The following is a 22,139-nucleotide window of genomic DNA, read 5'->3' as shown; positions in this document are numbered from 1 at the left end:
ACGAGGAATAATTTGTCTTTTTCTTAGCATAGTCTGAATTTAGGTCCTTGTTTCCATATTGGTGAACTGTGCTGTGGTTGATGTATAACGCACGATAGAATGACGGAGTGAGGACCACCATTCCAGTCTACCATGTCGAGAAACGCGCATCCAAGAAGAGATACCACTTTCATAAGGTGGAGACGTGGTGATTTCCGCAACGTACAGATAGGATCCTGTGGTCCTCAGGCTGCCAATATACAGGTCTGCAGCATGATCCAGCCGCAACTTCTCCATGGTCCTGTCAAATCGATATTGACCCAAACACTCCCGGTGACCGTTGTCGTATTCTACCAAAATTCCGATGATGGGTCGATGAACAACTGTCGTATCCCTGCAGAGGTTCATAGCCACAAGCCCTTCCATGCTGCAGGATGAAACGAACCATGACTCAGTGCTCGTAGTCCAAAAGTACGGGGCTTTTGGCACCGATGAGGCTGGGAAGGGTCGTTGAGAAGGCGGTTCAGTCACGTCGTAGGCAAGATATCTGAGTGACTTTGATTGCACCGATGATGAGTCGTTGAACCATACGGTGGTTCCGCTTTCTGCAGGTGTAAAGATCCTTTCAAGTGCTAAGCAAGACTCCGGAGGACCACTTGTTCCAAAAAGTGTATTTCTTCCTTTGTTGGTTGTGAACTTGGGGAGTGTTAGTTCCGAGTGTTATCGCATATAAGATGGCAGTAGTCATTGTCTTACCACAAAACACGCCGAGGGCCGATTCCCTGCACCCAGTCCATGCCTTCGACATATCTCAGTAACATATTCCCCATCATCTAGAGGCATGTGCATAAAGAAGTCGCGGGGGTAAGCAGCATCCACATCTGCATAGAAGCTAGTATCGTCATGTCCGTGAGCATGGATCATTGCAACAGATGTTCCACTTGTCACTGCCGTGTATCCTGTTGTTCCACGAGCATTGCATACGAAGGACATCATCCTGAGTCTCTCGGGGAAAACGTCAATTGTCCCAAGTGTCATGATGTCAATGATATTCTCCGGGTGTGAGGGATCTGCCCAACTAACAAAGTTGTTGTTGGGTTTCGGTTCAGTGTCACCAGATAAAATGATGTCTCGCAGCTTGATACCCTAAAAAAAGTTAGGATGAAGACATCAATAGGTAGATCGTACTTACATCAGATTTTATTGCAATCTCTTTCGTATCGTTCGAAATAGTAAGAGACCTCCACCATGACTTCGTAATCGGTGTTGGCCCTACCAGCGGGGAATCCTTAACACAGAATACGACAGACCGAATTCCACGATGATCTTCAGCGATCCATATTTTGTCAATTGGCTTACTCTTTTTGTTCAGTAGCGTGGGGTGATCTTGGTCACCGGAATTTGGCGCCGTATTGCAAAGACTCTTGACATAACGCACGCCATCGACGGCAGTATAATTGGCGTATATTTCTCGCGTAACGTCAATAGTGGTATCAGAGACCGCGGTGCCCAGCGACTGCTCTTCAGCCGTGACAGCGGCACATTCTCGCACAAGATGTCCAGCAATAGTCATCAGAGTCTCGGGAGGAAGTCTGATCTGAAGTTGGTCTCTAAGCTTTGGGGCCAGCAGGTTCTTGATACGATGAGAACGTCGACTGATCTCGCTTGCAGGTGGTGCAAAACTCCATTCTCCAGAAGTGTTCAGGGCGTCCGATATGTCATAAAGCCTAAAGCAGAAGCATTCATGGTGAAAGAATGGCACACGGCGACCTTGCATCATGCACCGTCGTCTTGCGCAAGTATGTAGATTGATCCATTCGTAGCTATCGTGTACAGTCTCAGTCATACGGAGCTTGAAATCCATAGAAAATCGTTGACTTCCTATATCTGCTTTTATGTAAGCTAAACCCAAGTCAAGTGGTATGGATTGGTAAACGGACGCGAGATCACCAAGTCGCCTTCTCGCAACTCGAATTGACAGAGACGGCATCTTGTATCAGCCATACAATAGTATGGCGCGTCATGCGGTGAGTCCATGACTATAAATTCGCCAGGCCGACTTGATGGAGATTGAGCTAAGCGCCGAACAATTCTTGCCCGCATCACATCACCGAACGGTAGTGGGTCCATTTGAGACGGGGCCGCTGAAAGGTTAATCCGTGGCTTGGACAGCAGACCCCAGGCTTTCAATCACTCGTCAAGGGTAGATAATATAACTTTAGACCTCCATAATAAAAGTTAGTATGTAAAATGTTTTTTAATTCATACACTATCACTGTTGTAAAAAAAAATCTCTGAAGTTTCTTGCCTCCTTTTGGTAGAGTACTGAAATTGTGTCGTGAACAAGCGCCTCGTGGTCAACATACTTTTTGGTCTCCTTCTTTTCCAAACTCAACTCATCAGGACTTGACTATGTATAATGCGAGATTGATTGGCTGACAAAGGAACTTTTAAATGGTTTAAGGTCTTGAATTTTCTATTATGCAATATGCAAAAGATAAGAATTCTACTCGTCCTTTTATAAAAGACAACCCTCAGTCCTGGGATGTGGAGTAAAATCTTCCGCTTAATCAATTTCTATTTCCATTTCTTATTCGACGAACCAGTCGCAAAGACTTCAAAGACGAACCCGGATCCATCATGATTATACTACTCATAATACTAAGCCGGCTCCAAGCAATGCTTAGCCTCTTTTTTGCGAAGCCGAGGCCGTCAGGTAAGCATAAAATACCCCGGACTCCTATAGAATTAACGAATATCGACAATAGAAATCGATCTGATCGGCCTTACTACTACTCTGGCCCCAAGTACAAGACCCGAGCTGAACGGACTACCGGACGAGGTCATGATACTTATTGTTCATCATATCTATCAAGGGAACGATAAACCCTCCATATTCGCCTTCTTTGTCCTTCGTCAAGTTTCGAGATGTTTCAGACGACTGACGCAGGATCGTCAATTTCTTTCGCACGTTTTCTCAAGCGACGACTGCTGCAGAGTATGTTCGCAACCCAATGCTTTGTGGCAAGCATGTTGTGATGAGCCACGCCCGTACTTTTCATAATGGGGGGAGAGGCGTGGTTACTCCGAGGAAAAGCATTGTTTTGGTCACAAGATCAACAGAGAAGACTCAAAAGGGCTCGGCGACCTCATCAGAAACGAAAGTCTATGTACCGCATGCAAAGACGCCCGCAAGAAACAGCGCATGTCACTAAACTGTAAATTTGCAGCCAGAAATGTATGGGACTGGGAATTCTGCACTGCGTGTAAAGTCAAGCATCCATCTTTATGCTTTTCTGCTGGTCAGAAAGTGTGTATTGCAAGGACAGGTTATATCCGTCTCTGTGAGCATAAGGTAATCTACTGGCATGACTTCGAAAGGTTCATCCGAGATCTTGTCCCGGATGGGGGGGCAACACACAGAGAAGTCCTCATAGTCTGCCGTCATCAAAGTCACCGCACGCCCTGTTCTGTTGGAAATTACGCCGCCCCTATAGCTACACTGGTTCGAAGCAAGGACCAGTACTACCTGAGTCTTAACTACGACACGTTTACGAATCCCAATCTGGCCCCAAAACACACTCCCCATGGTTACGATAAGAAGAAAGGGACAATATACCTTCCGTTTCTCACCGTCAAACAAGCTATTCAGCCTGTTCGACAAAATTGCGCACAATACTTTGCGCCAGAGCGTCTGTCCGGATTGCTACCTGAACTAGGCTGTATCTACATTGATCAGAGCTCCTCTAGTTCTGGTTTAGTCGGGATATTGGACCCGTATTTGCTCTGGAAAAGAACGAGATACCATGGCACTCCAGGGTCTGTTTCTTCGTCGGTCAAAAGTCGACCTTGCCCACGGCGGAATCACAAAAAGAATAATTCCTGTATCCGTCTTCAATACAGTCGATTTATAATGCTCAACATGCATCCATCTCAGAGACTACCTCGTCTAAATACACCAAGTCATGAATGGTTTCATGAAATTAGAAGAGTGTCATACTTATACCAAGGGCCGTCTTGCGTTGCTGAAACATGCCACAACCCAAGCTGTCGGAACCATTACTCAATGACACCGAGCTCATCGCATCCTGCAGTTACCCTATCGAGACTACCACAATGGTCGATTCTGGATTGGCTTTGAAACTCGAGGGCATACAATCTTGTCGGTATCACACGGGGCTCGGCCAATACCCTCGTTATTATACCATGGAAGGTTCTGCCCCCGCCCTGCAAGGCAGATATCTGCTTGTATATTATGCCGGCTATTCCGTTTGATTGGACTTATTGCTAACTGTTAAGTTCAGCCCACTTACAGATTGGCGGCGACCACGCCTGCAGCGTGATGATGCTGGAGATCTAGAGGCTGTGCTCGTAAGTACCATTAGTTCATACAGCCAGCGACTTGAATAATACGGATACTTTAGGGTCCTCAGCATACCAAGGTACGGATCTGTTAGATCTAGGGTGCTTAGCCTCTATACCTCCCTGTCGAGCCACCTTCTATAGCGGAAGCTCCTAGTCACGCGGCAGAGGAGCTTGCACTTAAAGATAATTAGGCATAAGTTATTCCCTGGTCCTAGAACTGCATTAAATTAATATAACCTCTTATTTAGTGAGCAACTGGTTATCTATCTGCTGATTATGGCTGATTGCTGATAACTGAATGGCTTCGCTTTTGACCTTCACTCTAGCCCCAGGGAGTATAGTCCTTGTTAGGGCTGTGATATATCTGTTGCAGACGTTTCTGGGGTAGCTGTAGCTAGTCGAGATGTGCTGCAGGCGTAGTCGATTGAGTAAGGACCTTATGAACCTCTGACTTATGTTTTTTGTGCAGTTACTAATGGGTACCTTCTAACTAGTAACTACCGGTTGCGCGTTGGGCACGTTCGCCATCTTGACTATGATTGAGGTCAGCGTTGTTGATCTGATGGTATGTCTGTGTGATATTTCCAGGCATTAAACGTCCTTGCTAACCTTGTAGGGAAGTAGTCGGGGTGGAGAACTTGCTGATAAGTAAGTGGTCTGTCATATTCTCAAGATGTGATTCTAACTGACAAAGCGGAGGCTTATTTGCTTTGTTAATGATTTTGCGATCGTCGACACGAGTATGTAAGCTATTATACCGTATTATTGGGGTTCAGGGCTGATTCCTAACTTCACAGCTTTGAATGATGAATGAAAGAGGAAAGGTCGAAGTTGCGGGGGACTCGCAGGCTCAGCCGGTAAGTACACTTCTTCCTCCCTCTTTCGCATAGCCATCGCTGATACGGAGATCGCCTCAAAAGGGCTTTTTAAAGCTCTTCTGCTGGTCAGGCGATATATTTATCATGATTAGAGTTGCTTGAGATGCTGCAGCCTAAAGGTAACCTTATTGATTAAGTTTATTGAGACTTCAGTCTGGCCAGAGACTTTACTGTTGATACTTTTGTGGCTTATTGGAATACCTGGATCATATTTATTGGTCGTCACTAGGTCAAAGCTATATAATAAGGCGTGCTGTGCCCACAAACTCGTCTGGAGGGACGTCAGTGGAATGGGGAGGAATGGTGGAGGGCGACGATGGAGGAAGGCTGAGGCGTGGGTGAATGAGGGGGAATAAAAAAGGATGAATAAAAAAAAGTTCATCCATCTTGAAGCATCCAATCCCAAGCGACCGTGCATGCATAAGCTTCGTCGCTGATAGCTTCATTCCCTCAAGGTTCGGCGGTGACGTGGACTTTGCTCTGCCGACAATGCACTATAAAAGCCCCGCGTCTCCCCCTCTTGGTTCACACGCTTTCCCTCGTGCAAACCCCAAAGTTTTGACTCGGCCATTTCACTTTGGGCCATGTCGACCAAACGCTGCTTCCTCCGTCTCCCGTCGGAGCTACGCCTTCACATCTATCGCGACTACTTCAAACTCGACGGCGGATACGTTTACGATGCGAAATCCGACAAGCTCAAGACGAGCGACGGTCAACCGATTGACTTTTCCTTCATGTTCACGTGCCGTACCATCGCCAACGAGTCCAGCCATCTCCCGTTGTCCCTCAACTCGGTTACCTTCTCGACGCTGTATCGCGAGGATTGGCGAAGTCTAGCTGGCTGCTTCAATGTCGTCACTACGTACTATCGCCACTTGGAGGCTGACTTGGTCCTTCATTTAGCAGAGTTCATGACTCCCGACATGTATGGACAGTTCGCTCTGAAATATCCCGATTTTGCGAACCAGCTCGAGGATGTGTCGACAAATCATCGACTTGATTATTTGGATGACAACAATAACAATCTCAGCCAAGTCATGGCTGCCGAATCTGCATCTGGTGCTAAGCGAGCGCGCGTGGAGCGATTGAAGGGCCGTCGCTGCTGTGTCGCGGTTCAAGACTTCCTTACTACCGTCAATTATATTTTCAAGTGGGGTGAACACGAATATGAAGGTTTCTCAAGGATTCATCGCGATCGATTTAGTAGAAGCCATCCATCAAAGACCTGGTTTGGAAGTGAATCAGAGGTGCAGGATGCTCTGTCGTATTGCTTACGGCTCATCGCAGACAAGAAACCGGTCCAGTTCGCGAATCACCTACGCGGGATCTTTCCGCACTGGGCTGGGTCAGACATAGTTGAAGACTTCTTACATCTTCGATTCGATAACTGGGCTATTCCATCAGAGAGCGAGGTAAAGAATGCTATTAGACTCTTGGATATTGATGGGATCTGGGAGTGTCCGGACAGGTGGCATTACGCCGATCCAAGGCAAGACTCTGATGATGAGTTTGACAACAATGAAGATGACCAGGATGATTACGAGGATGATGAAGATTATGACCATTGCGACGACCAGAGCGACGACCACAACGATGCCCAGGACGATGAAGATGCAGCCGGTATGGATGGTCCTGATACCAATGTACACGTTCGCTCTGGTATTTATTGGCGAGAAAAGATACGATTCTCAGCTGCCGCTAATGCCATCCGCTTTCTGAAACGCATTCCCTGTCAGCGCGTTCAGTTGAAGCATCTCGTATTGCACGAAGACCTTGACTCAGTGAGCGATCCGCACACCCACGCCCGCGGTCTCGCTCCTTTTGTCAATGAAAACCCCTCGCTACAGATTACCCGTCGCGTCAGCTTGCTGGATTGTATTATCGGAGTCTGGGATCCCCCTTACTCTCTGGTCATGGATCTGCAACGTGGTGAGAGAATACAAATGGAACCCATGTGGATCAGACCTCACCTCTCTCGCAACATTGGCTACTGGATTAGGGATGCCCTCGCCGTGAAGGATGTAGGAATCCCTGCCAAATCCTTCACGTTTCGTCTCGAGGCAGGCTCACACCAGGACTTCTGCACAGACCTCCTCCAGCGAATAGTGCATCGAGATATCGCATGGCATCGAGCGTACAAGCTATTGGACGCGAACGGCACGTTCCCTCACGACGCTTTAAGCGCCCAAGACACCCGCAGATGGATGATGCGTGATGAGGACGTGAAAGCCATTGATGAGCTAGTGAATCGGACTTCTGGAGTCCTGTCTGCTGACTTCAATACTGGTGTCGCCTTAGATGCGCGGGCCTTGGCTAAGGAGACCGAGCATCTCCACGGCTTTGACTGGGTCGCCAAATGGCGTTTAATGGATGGCACACTCAAGCAAGAAAGCCCCCCTGGGCTGATCTATGACAGGCTGGCTGACGTCGTCGAGTTTCGGACTGATGATGGCCCTCTCGTAGCCTATCCGGAAGCCACTTAGCGCTTCAATCGAGACTTTCGGGGGAGGAAAATAGGTAGGTTTCTCGAAGTAACTATTAGATGTGGCTGCGCAAGACTTTCTGAGGTTTAATATATCACAGGTAGGTTGTAGACAACTGAATGCGACATGTATGCACCCCAACGGGTCCCTAACAGCGCTTTGATCCCGCGACAAACCTAGTCTTCGTTTGTCTTGTGCCTAAGGCTGTACTTTGATCATGTCATATTGAGAAATACGCGCTCATAGGTTCCGGGCTGCTGAAAAATGAACGGGCTTGCTCTCAGTATACGGAGGAGGGCCTTCTGGCTTAGCATCAACAGTACGCAGGCGCTTAGGTACTATGAGAATCAGTGGCCCTCTTGGCAAGAGAAGTAGTCCGAGTAAGGCATTTATGTAGGCAAGTAATTATAGATAGATGTATTAATAGGGTTACAGCTACAACATGTATCGCACGTCTTGTAGGCCCCGCTACAATTGCAGCATTTGAAGTTCTTTGCACATCCCGTCGCAAGTGAACGGTTGATGGACTTCTATACAAAGGCCGCAACGCAGCGCGTTAGCGCTATAATCGCTAGCAATGGAAGTGGTTGGGTACCTATGCAGCCTAAAGGCGAGGTCCCCTAAGCCCAGTAGCCTGTAGGGCCTTAATCACTTCATTCAGCGTACCCTGACAATGATTGACCACATAAGGGGATGGTTACTTCCTTGACCTCATAATTATGACTGAATACGTGACACCTGTCAGTGCAAGTCGCTTCGCCGTGTTCAAAAGCTCGGTTTGTAGGATGAGCCGCTGGTGCGAAGCCTTTCTCTTGACGCCAGGCTCATGAAGCTCATCTTGGAGAAGCTTCTGGAGCAGCCACGCTCAAGGTGAAACAGATTCTCTAGGTTCGTAGGCTGTTTCCGAAGGTCATCGCTAGTGGCCCATTCAGAAAGCGATATGATAATGAAATTGGACTGTCCTTTCAATGGAGCTTCTTGCAACTTGGCGGCATCGACTCTGGCCCAGGGTCCGCGTTGGGCTTGGACCATCATCTGCGTGAGCTCAATCAAGGCATGCGTGTTCAACTTCAGACCGAAATCCAATTAATTGTGAATTTTGGCCATCATGTAGCCTGCTTCGGGATTGATGTTCGTTCCCATCGAGTCGGCCAAATAATCGGTCTTCGAGTTTCACCAAGTTCTCCTCGACATTGCCCATGCGATCGGTGACGCCACTCATCTGTGCCGAGGTCTCCGAGACAAGAAGAGCGAAGACGGCATCGGAACCAAAACATCAACGCCCATCCTAGCTGCATGTCGATTTCAGCTCTGGTTCCAATAAATGCTAGTCAGTAACCAATACTAGAATTGGACCATTACTTATATATAGCAATACTTGATAGAAAAACAACTACAAGACTCCAGACTATACCCCACTACGTGTTGTCTAACGATCTGTGTTAAATGGCGGAACCAAAAGCTCTTGTAACAATTTCTCTGCACTTGGACCTTCTTTACGAAAAGCTTTCATAAAGTTCTCCTTCAAACCGATCGCCGCATCGCGTCATGCTCGTTTTCACTAAGTGAATGCAAAGCGACTGCTGCGATGGTGGCTGCTCCAACCTAGGCTAATGTGGGAACTGCTCTGTGAAGTAGATATTCTTCCGGCCCTTTAACTCATACCCGCCGTCCACCTTGATCTACTGAGCCCTACTTGTATCGACCTTGTCTCCATTGGCATTTAGATAGTAGAGCTTTCTGGTAACCAAATGCTCCTCGATCCGGACCTTCTTGCGCTTATGGTGCCTATGAGAAGGCCCGACTTCAGTCTTTTGGTCGTCATCGTCCGGACCCTGATCGGCCTGTCGAGAGGATCCTCTAACAGAGGCCTCTACCTCAATTGGCTGGTATGCTTGAGAAGGGCCAACACTGGAAGTGCCGCCAGCGCGGGTTGAAGGAAGCATATCGTCGACATCCTGGCTTTGTGTGTAATGCGCGTCCCCCTCCCAGCTCATGTCATTAGGCTCCAGCAACAGATGATCACCCTCAGACAGCTCCGACTTGGTGGTACCTGAAGTGTTATGAACATATCGCTCACCATTGAATCGCCAGCTATCCAACGGGGGATATGAGTAATCAATACCTCTGTCGCCACTCGTAGCCATCATAATCAAGGACCAAAGAGCTAGCTTAATGGTCAGAACCTCTTTCCCATGCGCATTCCAGGGAATGATAGCATATTCGGGGTCATGGTAGCTCCATTCCAACGGGCTATCATCACTGTAAACTGAACTCGAGCCGTCGCCTGACCCCATCGTGGCATCTGAACTATGTCTCTGATGGCCAACAAAAACAGCGGCCTCCCTTCGCGGACGTGTTTGGGCCAGGCCAGCGCCGATAAGCTCGCGAGTAATCCTGAGAGCAACAAGATTGGCATCGGTTATAATGAAGCCGTATCTAGTTCGGTACCTAGCCATATATGTCAGCTCTTGGGCCAGGGCCTTTTACCATTCGTGGAACCTGCCCGTGTCTTCAGACATCCAAGGCGACCACTTCGCGTCGAGTTTGGTGTCTCCGGGGAGAATGTTGGCAAACTGTCCGTGTTCGATTATGTATTCAGTCGAGATCGCTGACCAGTCAGGCCTGTCCTCAAACCCACATCGGCTTCCGCGCCCCAGATGTGGATGGCCCTGCTACTGCTCCAGCGCGTAATCGACGCATGGACTCACGAATCGCCTCAAGAGGTCTTCCAATGTCTCTTCATTGCTGACGATCAAACCTAGCTCCAAGGCCCGTGGTTCCGATGAGCCACGATACTCCGAAGCAAGCTTTCGCCGGAATATTCGGGTTAGAGTGTCGTAGTTGAATTCGTCCCACATCCTCCACCCGCCCGGCTCTATATATGTTTCAGTTGTGGTATTGGAGCCTCCTACAACGGCCTGAGAGTTGACCGCCACATTCCGCTTTGTAAGAGCTTCGAGAAGTGTTGGCATGTTTCTTATATCTAGTAGCTTGAAAAGATTAGCTCGAATAGCCGTACCTGTTTTTCTTTTTGACTTGCTTACAATCCCAGGATGATAGATTCAGGTCCACGTAGGCTGGGCTCAGATCGAGAGAGTGTTTGGAAGCTTGGCATTAGAATGAAACTTGAGGTAGGGAGTGGGTAGGACTCTCTTTGGTATTCACTTCTATCGACCAAAGCCGTTGTCCGATTTCTGACAAGTCATCTTGTCACTTATCCTCAAGCAATCACCTTTGAGGCGGATCATGGAAGGCTAGAACCAACGTTTCCAATCAATGGCTTCATTTTCATGCATACCGTACTGTCGGAGTCGTTTCGTGACCATCTGGGACTCTGCCGCCTTGATCTCGATATGTAAGCTACACAACAAGAAGCAAGACATCATCAATCTCTCATTGGTGAAGTGATACCTTACTATGCAAAGCGATGTGACATTCTATACTTCTATACTCGCTCGAGGATAGGTCCCGTTGCTATCAAGAGTTGCCAGCTTACAGATACTAGCAGGTAACCATTTGAAAACATGTTTCTGTGTAGTAACGATAGACAAATCCTAACTGATACGGTTCTTGTATGACCTGTAAGCCTGCGATGAGTAAGGTATAGTTATAAAGCGTCTATCAAAGGCTAGTCCTCCTCCTCTCTGAAACTGCAAGCTTTCGTCCTGGGTACCAATAAGAGCTGCGTCTTTCTACATCCCTATATTACAAGGGTATATCAATTATCTTACCATGCTACATTAGCACTTCCGATAGCCTGTATGCAGGAAACTTGAAGGGTGTGACAGAGACTTCTGATTTCAGCAAATATCAAAGCAATAATCTGCTACATGTGACTGCGAGAAGTTCTGGAATCCAAATACTGTGACCAATGGCGCAGTCCCGCGATCCAGCACTCAGCACCTTCCGGTTTAGCACCAGCATCAAGTAATGCCACCTGGTTCATGGAATCCTTCATCAGCTTCGCTTGGCCTCGACTGCGGAGGGTATCGCAAATAGATAAGAGGATCGTTCGAGTTGCACGCCCGCCAGTCATTTGAAACTTTGCAATGTCTTTCATTGCTTCTTTCCAATAAAGAAATGCGCCATCATAGTTGAAGTCAACGTGGCGTATCTTTGCCATAGTGATGTGTAAACGTAACTTTTCGAGTTTCAACAAGCCGGGACGAGACTCAACTTCCAAGCAGATGTTTTCAGCTTCTCTATAGCGTGCTTGGGCAAATAAGACTTCGGCAAGAGATAGTTGCAATAGAGATTTGCCCGTCGAGATACCACTGCGGTCTCGACGGGTGATTTCTGTGCGAAGGTGACCTTCACCAGACATAGGCTCATCAAGCTCTCGCAGCGTATCTGCAAGATCGCAGGTAAGATCACGAAAGTCTTCATAAAAGGTGAGATCGTTTTCCTGCGCTGCTGTTGTCTGAGCCCTCTCAAGATACGTCAGCGATTCTCTGAATGCACCTTGGTACCGTAGAATCCTTCCAAGCAAGATGTTCTTCCGAAACTCGACGACGCGTTCAAGGGATGAGGGGATCCTGTGAAGGGGGCTCCAGTCTTCCAATACTCTCTTGGCAGTAGACAAGTCTTCAGTCTGGATGCAGTCCAAAGAACGCTGAATGGATGCTTGACCGGCTACGGAATGCATCCTGTTATCTATGGTCATTGATGTCGTGTCCTGGCCGATATCGTCAAGGCAGCTCCTAGTCTGGTCCGTAGTTCCAGAAATCCGATCCAGAAGACATCGTGATTGCGCGATTAAATAGTGAATGTAGTGGTCTTCCAGGCCGTGCGCGGCAAGTTCTGCTTGCTCCACCATGAAACGTTTCCACGCCATGTTGGGAAATCTCGATGCCTCCAGGAGCGTAAGGACAAGGTCGGCTCTGACGCCCACAGGCAAGTACATAGAATCTTCACGAAATGTTTGTAGGGTGTATCTGAGATGCGGTAGGAATAGCTTCGTAATGGGGGTTCTGTGACTATTATTAGGCTATGAAGGTGATTCTGTTGGTGGCTAAACTTACGCAGGCTCGACATATTTCCAGGGAATTGCTCGATATACAACAATCAAGGCTTGGGACCTAAAGAATAAGAGGCTCTCTGGTGACAACCTCTCACGGATACGACTCACAACGATTTCGTCCAAGTTATAGGTCTCGTCCGTGTTCTTTGAAAGAGCTGACAACAGTTCTAGCTCGTGAAAGGCGTCACTCAACCTTGAGCTGCCGGAGAGCAAGCTATACAACTCTGGGTTCAGACCAGCAGCAGCAGCATCTACCGCTTCTATTTCGCCACGTGTATTCCAGCGTCTCCGAGGTGCAGCTCCACGGGAGAGAAGATCCAATGGAACTCTCTCGGAGACCGCAAGGACAGATAAGAATGCCAACAAAATGCTGGCATCTTCTGAATAGCGATTGCTTGATCCAGGGAAAGACTCAGATACAGCTGCCATGCTAGAGGCCTTCCACGGGGACCCTGCTTGTACAGCGGTATGTAAAGATCTACAGGTGGATGCGATGCCAGGCCTGGGACCGACTTGGCTAAACTGAAGCATGCTCGTTATAGCGGTTAGAGAGCTCGATTGTAAGATGAGCCCGGGTGTCTCGTCTCGGAAGGAGTGGTTCACTAAGTACAGTTAGCACCGAGAGGGCATGTAGATAGTGGCTGTACATGATAGTTGGCTCAACGCGTTATTGACGAGAGGCGTAAAATGTTCCGTCTGTTCAACGACGTCTGTGCTTACTGCCAGGTGTGTGAGCGCAGATCGATGGTTGTCGGTTGATGCTCTCTCCCAGCTGAAAGATAATGACTGAGGAAGCTTACTGTAGCATTGGCCGAACTCACGTGCTTGGGGACCCCAGCAAGCAGAGGATTCCAGTAACCTGCTGCGGGAGGAGATTGAAATGGCGGGGTTCTTGTGCTTATTTGTAATAGTTGTGTTGTGTATCCCTGCCTCTCGGCCAGTCCAGCTAACCCAATTTGTGGGAATCCTGTACAGCGTACAAGGTTTAGACAAATTGGGGTTAGCCTATAGCAACAAGCCTAAATGGTGTCGTCCTTTACAGATTAAAAGATAAGACAAGGCTCTTAATTATCTAGCTAGACTTAACTTTCTATCTCTTTAATATTAAATACAGTTGACTTAAAATAGTATTAATATAGGTAAAATATCTATGGTCTTAGCAACTTACTCGCCTTCCATGGCCCATAGCGTTTTGCATACCATCCGTATCCACCAGCATGAATAATATCCGACAAATCCACAAGGACTCCCCCTCTTCCAATTCCTTGCAGCACGGGAGGAACTATGGCTAAATCCACCAAGCCAAAAGAATCTGTCCGCTTCCTCCACAACATCTGTGCGATTTTCTCCTTCTTCGACATATTCATATACTATTGCTGTATATTCCTTCTCCGTCGATATCGAGCGGCAAAACTTTCCTACTTGCAGAACCGGCGGCTTTAGGTCTTTGGGCAACTCCAATAATGAGTGGCCACTAAACCTCGTCCACCCATAGCACTTCCTAATGCGTGGAGTCGTTACTATCTCCTCAACATGTGCTCCTTGAGCCGATGTATTCATTTGGCGGCCTTCGTTGGAAAACCAGTAAAGGTTGGCTAAAGCTTCATCTTTAGTTCTTGGGCTGGTATTCACCATAATTGGAGTGGTCGCTTGTTGAATTGCTGTCTCGAGCATTTGAAGAAGGGCAGCATTCTGGCATTCCCTCTGGGCGGCAAAGTAGTGATGAAAGTTCGGCTGATTGGCATCCCAGAACTGAGAAAGAGAGTGAGAAAAGGCTAGCTGCATTATAGACATCTGGTATGCTTACCACCTTGAGGGCATAAGGGCCATCCACTCCGAACCACACCTTCCATATGTATCCGTCGATTCCACCACCAACGCGTGAGGAGTGACTCCAATTAATAGTGGCCGGATCAAAAAAGCATTTCCGGAGGCGCGGCCTCTTGAAGTCTGCAGCAGAGCAACTTGGGGGACTAGACATCAACATGTCATCGCGAAATGCAACTGTTGCCGCTCGTGTTTGAGCCTTTTCAAGGATTCTTATTTCCTGGGCACCACGAAGTCTTGATATGTATTCTTCCATGGCTGTTGTTGTTGTGTGTGTGCGTCTATGTTTGCAAGAGGCCAGTATTTGGCAAGCTAGATTGATGTAATGTCGCTAAGAAATAAGGTGGATATGGGAATGGGGACTGAGGCATTAATTCTGCTACTAGTATGTTTTTCGCATAAGCTAATTATACCTTAATATATGAATTTATAATAAAGTATATAATAGATTTTTAATATATAAGATTAAGTAAATTTAATAAAAAAGAGTTAAGTTTATTAAATAATTATATAAATATAAATTAAAAAAACATTTTATAAAACCTTATATTAAATTTAAGTTTAAAATACTATTTTATTACTTTATATATTACCTTTACTCTTTAATATTAATTAAGTATTTAAGGTCTTTTTAAAATAACTTTAAAAACTAAGTAACTACCGCTCTATAAGGACAGTCCTGGATATAAGATATAACTAAGATAACAGTAGGATCCTGCTCTGGAACTCTATTAACAGCAAGCCTTTCCTCGAAGCCATCGCAATAGGTCTTCGCAATCTCAATGACATGCCACTGGACTCCCGTCAACACTCTGATGCCTTTGCACTGAGACTCATTCAGATTATTTATGAGTCTATACAGAAGCATGTCGATAGCTATCTTGCAAATCCCGCTCTACGACAACAGCTGCTAGATCCTCGCCTGCGGAACATCCTTTCGACTGAGTGCCTCTCGACTCCCGCGGGTCCCGATATTCGACTAGATCACCACGCCAAACATATGAAACGCAAGGCCCAAAAGGCTTATCGCAAAAGCCCCGGCAGCAAGGCGCTTTGGGTGGCGACTTTGATGGGTAACGCGCAATGCCAGCCTCAAAATGTTATCAATATGCCCGCACTTGACCATCACGAAATTGTGTTTTCTTTACAGCAAGAAAAGCAGAAGTATATCCGCGATTTTACTTGTTTAACTAAGAGCGATTGTGCCCCTCCGGGACTTCCCTTCCCAGACTACAGCCCTTATCGGGAGCAGCTTTCTAAATGAATCTGGTCTTGGACGGCTCGAGGACAGAAAACCTCATCATACAGAAAATGTACGCCACACAAATCCTCGAGTGCCTAAGTCAGGGGTTTGATGGTGTAGGAGCTGGGTCTCCTTCAAACCGCATTGAAAACCCACAATGGGTAGTAGAGACGGGAGCCTTTCTTGCTGAAGGGTTTGATGGCCATCCAATTACCGAAACCCAACTTGTCGCGAGCGTCCCAAAATTTCGGGACTGTTTTCCAAGCTTGGATTAGAAAATGACCCAATTCGATAGCAAGATCAGGGTCCATTAGTTGCTCAATCCTGTTGAACGCGTCGATCAACCCCTGTGCCTTCGTCTGCTTGGTGATATTACAGCCTGGTTGGGTGAAGTCCGAGATGGTGAGCAAGGTGCCACTCAAGAGGGCCAAGTGACCTCGGGTCGAGTTGAGAAGAGCAACCATGATCTTATGCTCTAAACCTGATTATGTATGTTCAGTAAGTTTTAGACGAGTGAGAAGGAAATATTAATCGCTTAGCTTGGCTGGAAGTCTGAACTAAAATACCCATAGATCGGATTGTTGTGGGCAAGACGTTCTTGCTGGTGCCAACTCTCGTAACAAATGGGGAAAAAAAGACATCTGGACTGAATGAATATAAAATAAGGCCTGAGTGGAGAACAAAGTCCCCAACGAAGCCCTCGAGTTATGTCGCACGTTGGTAGCACCTTACATCGCTTAACTTTTCAATGCATGCATCAGGCATGGATACCACGCGGCAGCCTTCAGGAAAGCCATTACGGTGATGTTACCTAAGGCTTCTAAGCCTTCCTATGGCCACCCAAGTAGCTGGTGACCTATAGCATTCTTATCGTGCCTTGGCAAGCTATTTAAGCGGTTTCTTGCCTAACACCTGAAGAAGCTTGCATTGGATCACAACCTTCTTCCCAATACTCAGTACGGTGCTCCGGGCAGATCAACAACAGACGCTCTCAAAGCCATGTTAGGTGTCATTCGGAAGGCCTGTGTCTGGAAACCAAAAGGCGGCATATCTCGATTGTACGTCTCGATGGTTGTACTTGATATATCTGGAGCCTACAATTGTGTTGATCGCATCTTACTCCTCCAGACTCTTGCCGACCGCGGCGTCGCTACATGGTTCCTCCGCGTTATTCACTCGTTTCTTTCGGACCGCTCCATCGTTCTCAAACTGCCCCAGAGCGTTTCAGACCCTTTTTTTGTCAACATTGGCATCCCCCAAGGATCCCCGCTGTCCCCCCTACTCTTCTTATTCTACACGGCACCATTGCTTATAATGCTTGCCGAAGAAATCAAGAAGCTGGATCGGCCATATGTTGAGGTTCATGTCTTTACCTATGTGGACGGCACTTATATCATGGCTTTCTCTCCCTCCTACGAGGAGAACTGTTCTATCTTGAAGGTGTTCCACGATCTAATCATGAAGTGGGCCAAAGACGCTCATCTCTCCTTCTTTCCGGAGAAGTCACTGGTGATGCACTTTCGACGTGGCGTGAGTGACGCCAAGCAGAAGAGTGACCAACGGAAACGCGTGGTCCTCGGGTTGGCCGGCGCGCCAAAGGTTAAATCCCCATGTACGCTACTGCCCGACATCGACCAGCTCAGGAACAACCCAGAATATCTTCAACAGAAGAAGCTTTTGGTTCTTGGGCTTATGTTGGATCCCAAGCTGTCTTTTGAACACCACTTGACACGTATCGAGGAGGAGGCTGAGACAGCATTGATGTATCAAAGACGGATATCTGGGGCCAACTGGGGGATGACGCTCGAGAAGACTAGGCTGTATTACATCTGCAAGATTCGGCCTGTTATTTCCTATGCTTGCGCAGCATGGTTTGTCTGGCGTCCACACGAACGGGGTCTGCCGGGTCTGCACCGCTCGTTGCCAGCTGGCCAGATAGCACGACTCCAAAAGTTGCAGTACAAGTGCATCAAGCTGTTGTCCGGTGTAATACGTGGCACCGCACAAGTTGTCCTGGAGAAGGAGTGTTACAATGACAGCATCGAAATCTTCCTCTAGGCATGTCAAGGTCTTGTCGCGCCAAGTCTTTGAAGGTGCGCCCTCACGACTTCTGGTTCAACAAGGTACCCCAACACGACGAGGATGGAAGATTTCATGAGAAGTTTCATGACTACAACGAAAGCGCCTTTGACGTCCTCCAGCGCAACGCGCGAGTGCTAGTCAAAGAATCCGGAGAACGATTTCAAGATACTTGGAAGTGTCCGCCGACAATAACAGTTCTTGAAGCTTGGATAATCCCGGCAAACCGCAACAGGGCCATCCGACAACAGGCGATTCGGCAGGCGATCGAGGCAAGTAAAGTGATATGGGAAGCCCACCGCAGGGAACGAAAAGATACGAAGACCACTACTTATCAGCCTCCCGCATTCAAAGAGGAATGGGGCGGAGAGAGTTTAGCTTACTACCGAGGTATGACGCGACCCGAGTCTACACTTGGCATGCAACTGCGGACTGAGTGCGTTGGACTCAACTGGTACTTGAACAAGTGCCACGTGTTCAGGGAGGTCAAGTCTCCTGGTTCCGATACGGTCGTCAGGGTCCGAGTTGAAGCTACTTGTACCTGCAGGCACCCCAACCAGACGTTTCATCACATGTTCATGGAGTGTCCTGATCTCCATGATGTCAGGTTACTGTTGATTCGGAAGGTCAAGCATTTCGGATGGGAGACGCTTCTGACAACTAACCTGAAGGTTGCTGTTCACTGGGCCATGATGTGTTTCGGGCTTGAACAGTTTTCATTAGCTCCACTAGACTCTATGTTCTATGTCGATTACGGGGGCTCTTAAGCTCCCACACACGAGACTTGGAAGACGATGAGGTTGCCGGACCAGGTTCACCCATAACTCAATCCTTGCATTCCTCTGTTGGTTTATGCCTTCTTCATCCATTCCATTTCGCGTCTTCAGGGTTCCTCACTCACGTCATTCATCTAACTATAAGGCCCCTGTTTATATTGATGGTGCACTGATGTTTGGCCGCAAGTATCTCCCACCGTTTCCCTCGCTTCCATTCCGATCGAGTGTTGCTTATGTCGTCCATCAGGGTCTTTATGATTGTAGATTGGTCACGTGCTGTGTATCGTGATCTATTTCCCCCCTCCTTCGCCGACGGTAAGTCCTCCTTCAACCTTACTCTCTCATCCCAGTCCAACTTACTCAGTCAGTCACGACTTCAGGTCATTGACTTTTGGCGGCCCGCCCGAACCTACACAAAGTAAGTCCTGCCTCCTCTGCCTACATGTTCATGTCGCTGACCGATCTTAGACTCAATACATTTTCCTCCCGGTACGTCGTTCACCTCTCCGCCATCGCCTCCTTCTCCTCTGCCTCTGTCTCTCTCAGCCAAACCCGTTTGCCACGGCTCTGACATGTCTCAGCAGAACCCCGCGATTACCCCTCTTTCATCCGTATGTTCGCCCTCTTCCTTCGTCTTCTCCTCCATTGACCATCCTCTGATAGCAGATTTCGCGGTACGCCGTCCCTCTCATCTGTAAGCCCGCAACTGCCCTTCCTTTCGACACTCCTTCGAGTTGCTACTGACTTTATTGTCACGGGTAGTCGCGCTCTCGTGGTTTAAGATCATGACGAGCCTGGTGTGTATGCTACTCTGTCTTACATCAAGCCCTTTTCAGTTGGTGTACCTATGCTAATACTGTTACCTTCAACATAGTCGCAGCGGCTCGGTCTTCCTCAGTACCCTCTCGGCCTGCCACTCGATGCCCTTGAGCCACTCGTCGTACGAGCCGCCGTAACTTCATTGATTACCAGAATGATATTTTTACTTATCTTATCAAGTCTTCATGAACCCAAGTGGGAGTTTGCCAGGTGACTCACATGATAGATGGCAACAGCAGTCAGGGGATGTCCGAGATGCACTCTCGTATTGTCTGCGTCTCATCGCTAAAGAGGCACCAACGGAATTTAATAATCAGGTATACAAGACCTTACCCCATTGGATTGGCAAGTACCATCCGCAAGATTTTCTCGGGTTCAAATTCAATCTTTGGGACATTCCTTCAAGGGAGGATGTTGCCCATGCATTGGATTTTTTAAATATTCACGATTTTGTGTGGAAGCTCCCAGAACTTTGGGCTTATCCCGACAAGTTCTACCGGGAACTTGGCGATATCCCCATTGGGCCACGTCCAGAAGATGCCGAAAGATGTCAATACGATGCCGAATATGAGAATCCCACGAGATTGATCGGTCATTTTGATTACCGCTATCGCGATACAATAAGATTCTCTGCCACCGCTACAGCAATACGTTTCTTGAACAGGCTGCCCGTTGAGCAGCGAACACGGATCCGTAGGATCACATTGCATGAAGATTCGCCATCAGTCAACATGCCGTCACTTCACGCCCGGGGCTTGGTCCCTTTATACAAGGAAAACCCACTACTTCAGGTGGAGCGCCGTGTCAGTGTTTTCGGCTGCATCCATAGCTGCGCTGGAGCGGAAAAGGAATGGATGACTCGGGATAAACCTAGAAGTCTTTATGGGCCTACCTTCCTCCTGACTCTGGAGTCTTGGCTCATTGACGCTCTTTCAATGCGGGATTTAGATATTCCCTCAGGTTCCTTCATCTTTAATTTGTGGGGTGGATCTTATGGCGATCTCTGTACCGAGGTCTTCCAAGGGTGCATTCACATGGCCCTTGCGGAGGGCCCAGCATTCGATAAATGCTGCGAATTGGACCTCTTCAGCTCGACTACAAATCAGTTGTCCGCCACACCAGACAAGTTCTTCCTTGACCCCAGATTCAGGGAGGCGGTCAAGCACTTGGTTAATAAGACGTCGATTTTGCGTTCGGATTTTCACCCTGGGGTCCCGGTAGACCCCAACGTATTGGTGGAGGAAACTAAAGGGATGGATGATGTGGGACGCCGTATCTCCAGATGGGACTATCACGGAAGAAGTTTTGGCTGCAAAATTCCCGCTGATCTATACTACGATTTTATTCTACCTCCTCAGTTCGAATTCCAGACCAGGGAGCAGTATATCGAGTCACGGGGAGGAAGGGTCACGGGACAAGACTCGTAACCAAAATGGTCTCAAATGGGTATAAATGCGGACAAGGTGTACATAAGCCCCAAACCCAGTTTTTTCTAATAGAGAACTCGGCCAAGACAATGGAGGACGTCTCACAGACAGAGGACTGGATACAATATACAGAGTGCGAAGGATCCACACAGAATCTCATTTGCATCTACATGCAGCATGTGCATTATCCATTGGCTTATATCGGAGACCGTATTGTACTGAAGCTTATGAATTGTCAACATTATAGTTCGGTCTTCAAAAGTTGAGTAAGTATATACAAGCTCTTTCAGGTCTTGTCAAAGAGGCGAGTGCCCCCGGATGTTGAGGCATCAGATGGGCATTCTCTTTCTGCGAAGAATTCGTGGAAAGCGTTCAAGGTATTGCTGGTTTAGTAGAGCCATGTCCTGGTTCTGTCATCGCCTCATTGCTAAAATAGGCTGAGAGGTTGAGTAGCACAGTTGACTGAGGGGTGTCGGCATCCGATCCTGTGCAGCTGAAGCATGATCTGTCAACTTGAGACTGTTTGCCGACATCGCAGCCTGACGGTTACCAATCTCACTACGATATTCATCTAGAATCTCTGTTTAAAGCTCTCGCCATTGGTATCCTTCATGTGATTGACTTCTTTGGGAGGTAGCGAGCGATATCGTATCGGCAGTACGATTGAGCTGCGGAGTAACGACGCGCCCTCACGGCTCATAGTCGATGATTCAGACGTGCACTCATGGGGTATCCGACGCCACGTGCCGTGTCAGCCAAGATAATCTTGTGCTCGTCGTGTGCAAACGTTGCTGTCTCATTGCTGATTGATGAATGGGCAGCAGGATACGCAATGGCAGCACAACGAGACGATTCAGTTGCAAAACATCGCTACAGAGGACCTCGGTACCTTCTATTTGGAGTACTCGTTTGAGCCTTGTGCAGCACATCTCATTATCATCGTCGTCGCAGCCATCAACGTTGAGGACATCGCCAATAACTCAGCGCTCCAGGGCATGCGATACAGAATGACAACGCAGCTCTGACTTGGAGATAGGACCCGGTAAATATTCGCTTACAGGCCGTCCGACACGTTTAACTTGTAAAGTAAGGGGACTAAGCCTTCAAATCAACGTGACCTGTTATCATGCCTCAGTGGCGATTGAAGCGAACATCGCAGGAGCGAGGACATCAGAACAAGACATCTCTATAGAAAGACTTAGCTTTTCTGAACATTAACATACACAATCAATATCCCTTA

General features: G+C 47.8%; 8 protein-coding genes across 8 annotated transcripts; 5 read left to right on the top strand and 3 right to left on the bottom strand.

Annotated features, from left to right (window-relative positions):
• Positions 1-39: 39 nt before the first annotated feature.
• Positions 40-1,969, bottom strand: FPRO_09030 (uncharacterized protein; the record flags this gene model as incomplete). Its single annotated transcript, XM_031224477.1, has 3 exons — positions 40-675; positions 736-1,125; positions 1,172-1,969. The coding sequence occupies 3 exons, from the start codon at positions 1,967-1,969 to the stop codon at positions 40-42; spliced, it is 1,824 nt and encodes a 607-aa protein (XP_031089732.1).
• A 650-nt stretch (positions 1,970-2,619) lies between these two features.
• On the top strand, positions 2,620-4,120 carry FPRO_09031 (uncharacterized protein; the record flags this gene model as incomplete). The annotated part of the gene is made up of 3 exons (XM_031224476.1): positions 2,620-2,695; positions 2,748-2,977; positions 3,053-4,120. 3 exons carry the CDS (start codon positions 2,620-2,622, stop codon positions 4,118-4,120), a joined length of 1,374 nt encoding a protein of 457 aa, XP_031089731.1.
• Positions 4,121-5,806: 1,686 nt separating this feature from the next.
• Positions 5,807-7,705, top strand: FPRO_09032 (uncharacterized protein; the record flags this gene model as incomplete). Its single annotated transcript, XM_031224475.1, has 2 exons — positions 5,807-6,953; positions 7,005-7,705. 2 exons carry the CDS (start codon positions 5,807-5,809, stop codon positions 7,703-7,705), a joined length of 1,848 nt encoding a protein of 615 aa, XP_031089730.1.
• Positions 7,706-9,387: 1,682 nt separating this feature from the next.
• On the bottom strand, positions 9,388-10,680 carry FPRO_09033 (uncharacterized protein; the record flags this gene model as incomplete). Its single annotated transcript, XM_031224474.1, has 3 exons — positions 9,388-10,156; positions 10,208-10,281; positions 10,417-10,680. 3 exons carry the CDS (start codon positions 10,678-10,680, stop codon positions 9,388-9,390), a joined length of 1,107 nt encoding a protein of 368 aa, XP_031089729.1.
• Positions 10,681-11,534: 854 nt separating this feature from the next.
• On the bottom strand, positions 11,535-13,157 carry FPRO_09034 (uncharacterized protein; the record flags this gene model as incomplete). Its single annotated transcript, XM_031224473.1, has 2 exons — positions 11,535-12,678; positions 12,730-13,157. The coding sequence occupies 2 exons, from the start codon at positions 13,155-13,157 to the stop codon at positions 11,535-11,537; spliced, it is 1,572 nt and encodes a 523-aa protein (XP_031089728.1).
• Positions 13,158-15,342: 2,185 nt separating this feature from the next.
• Positions 15,343-15,819, top strand: FPRO_09035 (uncharacterized protein; the record flags this gene model as incomplete). Its single annotated transcript, XM_031224472.1, has 1 exon — positions 15,343-15,819. The coding sequence occupies one exon, from the start codon at positions 15,343-15,345 to the stop codon at positions 15,817-15,819; it is 477 nt and encodes a 158-aa protein (XP_031089727.1).
• Positions 15,820-16,797: 978 nt separating this feature from the next.
• FPRO_09036 (uncharacterized protein) lies at positions 16,798-18,644 on the top strand (the record flags this gene model as incomplete). Its single annotated transcript, XM_031224471.1, has 2 exons — positions 16,798-17,784; positions 17,838-18,644. The coding sequence occupies 2 exons, from the start codon at positions 16,798-16,800 to the stop codon at positions 18,642-18,644; spliced, it is 1,794 nt and encodes a 597-aa protein (XP_031089726.1).
• A 242-nt stretch (positions 18,645-18,886) lies between these two features.
• FPRO_09037 (uncharacterized protein) lies at positions 18,887-20,899 on the top strand (the record flags this gene model as incomplete). Its single annotated transcript, XM_031224469.1, has 7 exons — positions 18,887-18,968; positions 19,018-19,071; positions 19,122-19,264; positions 19,317-19,347; positions 19,416-19,450; positions 19,528-19,593; positions 19,709-20,899. 7 exons carry the CDS (start codon positions 18,887-18,889, stop codon positions 20,897-20,899), a joined length of 1,602 nt encoding a protein of 533 aa, XP_031089725.1.
• Positions 20,900-22,139: the final 1,240 nt, after the last annotated feature.

The sequence above is a fragment of the Fusarium proliferatum genome (assembly GCF_900067095.1).
Source record: "Fusarium proliferatum ET1 genome assembly, contig: FPRO_scaffold016, whole genome shotgun sequence".
In the NCBI taxonomy this organism is placed as follows: domain Eukaryota; kingdom Fungi; phylum Ascomycota; class Sordariomycetes; order Hypocreales; family Nectriaceae; genus Fusarium; species Fusarium proliferatum.
Note: the sequence above shows the minus strand (reverse complement) of the source record. Positions and strands in the feature narration are given on the sequence as shown.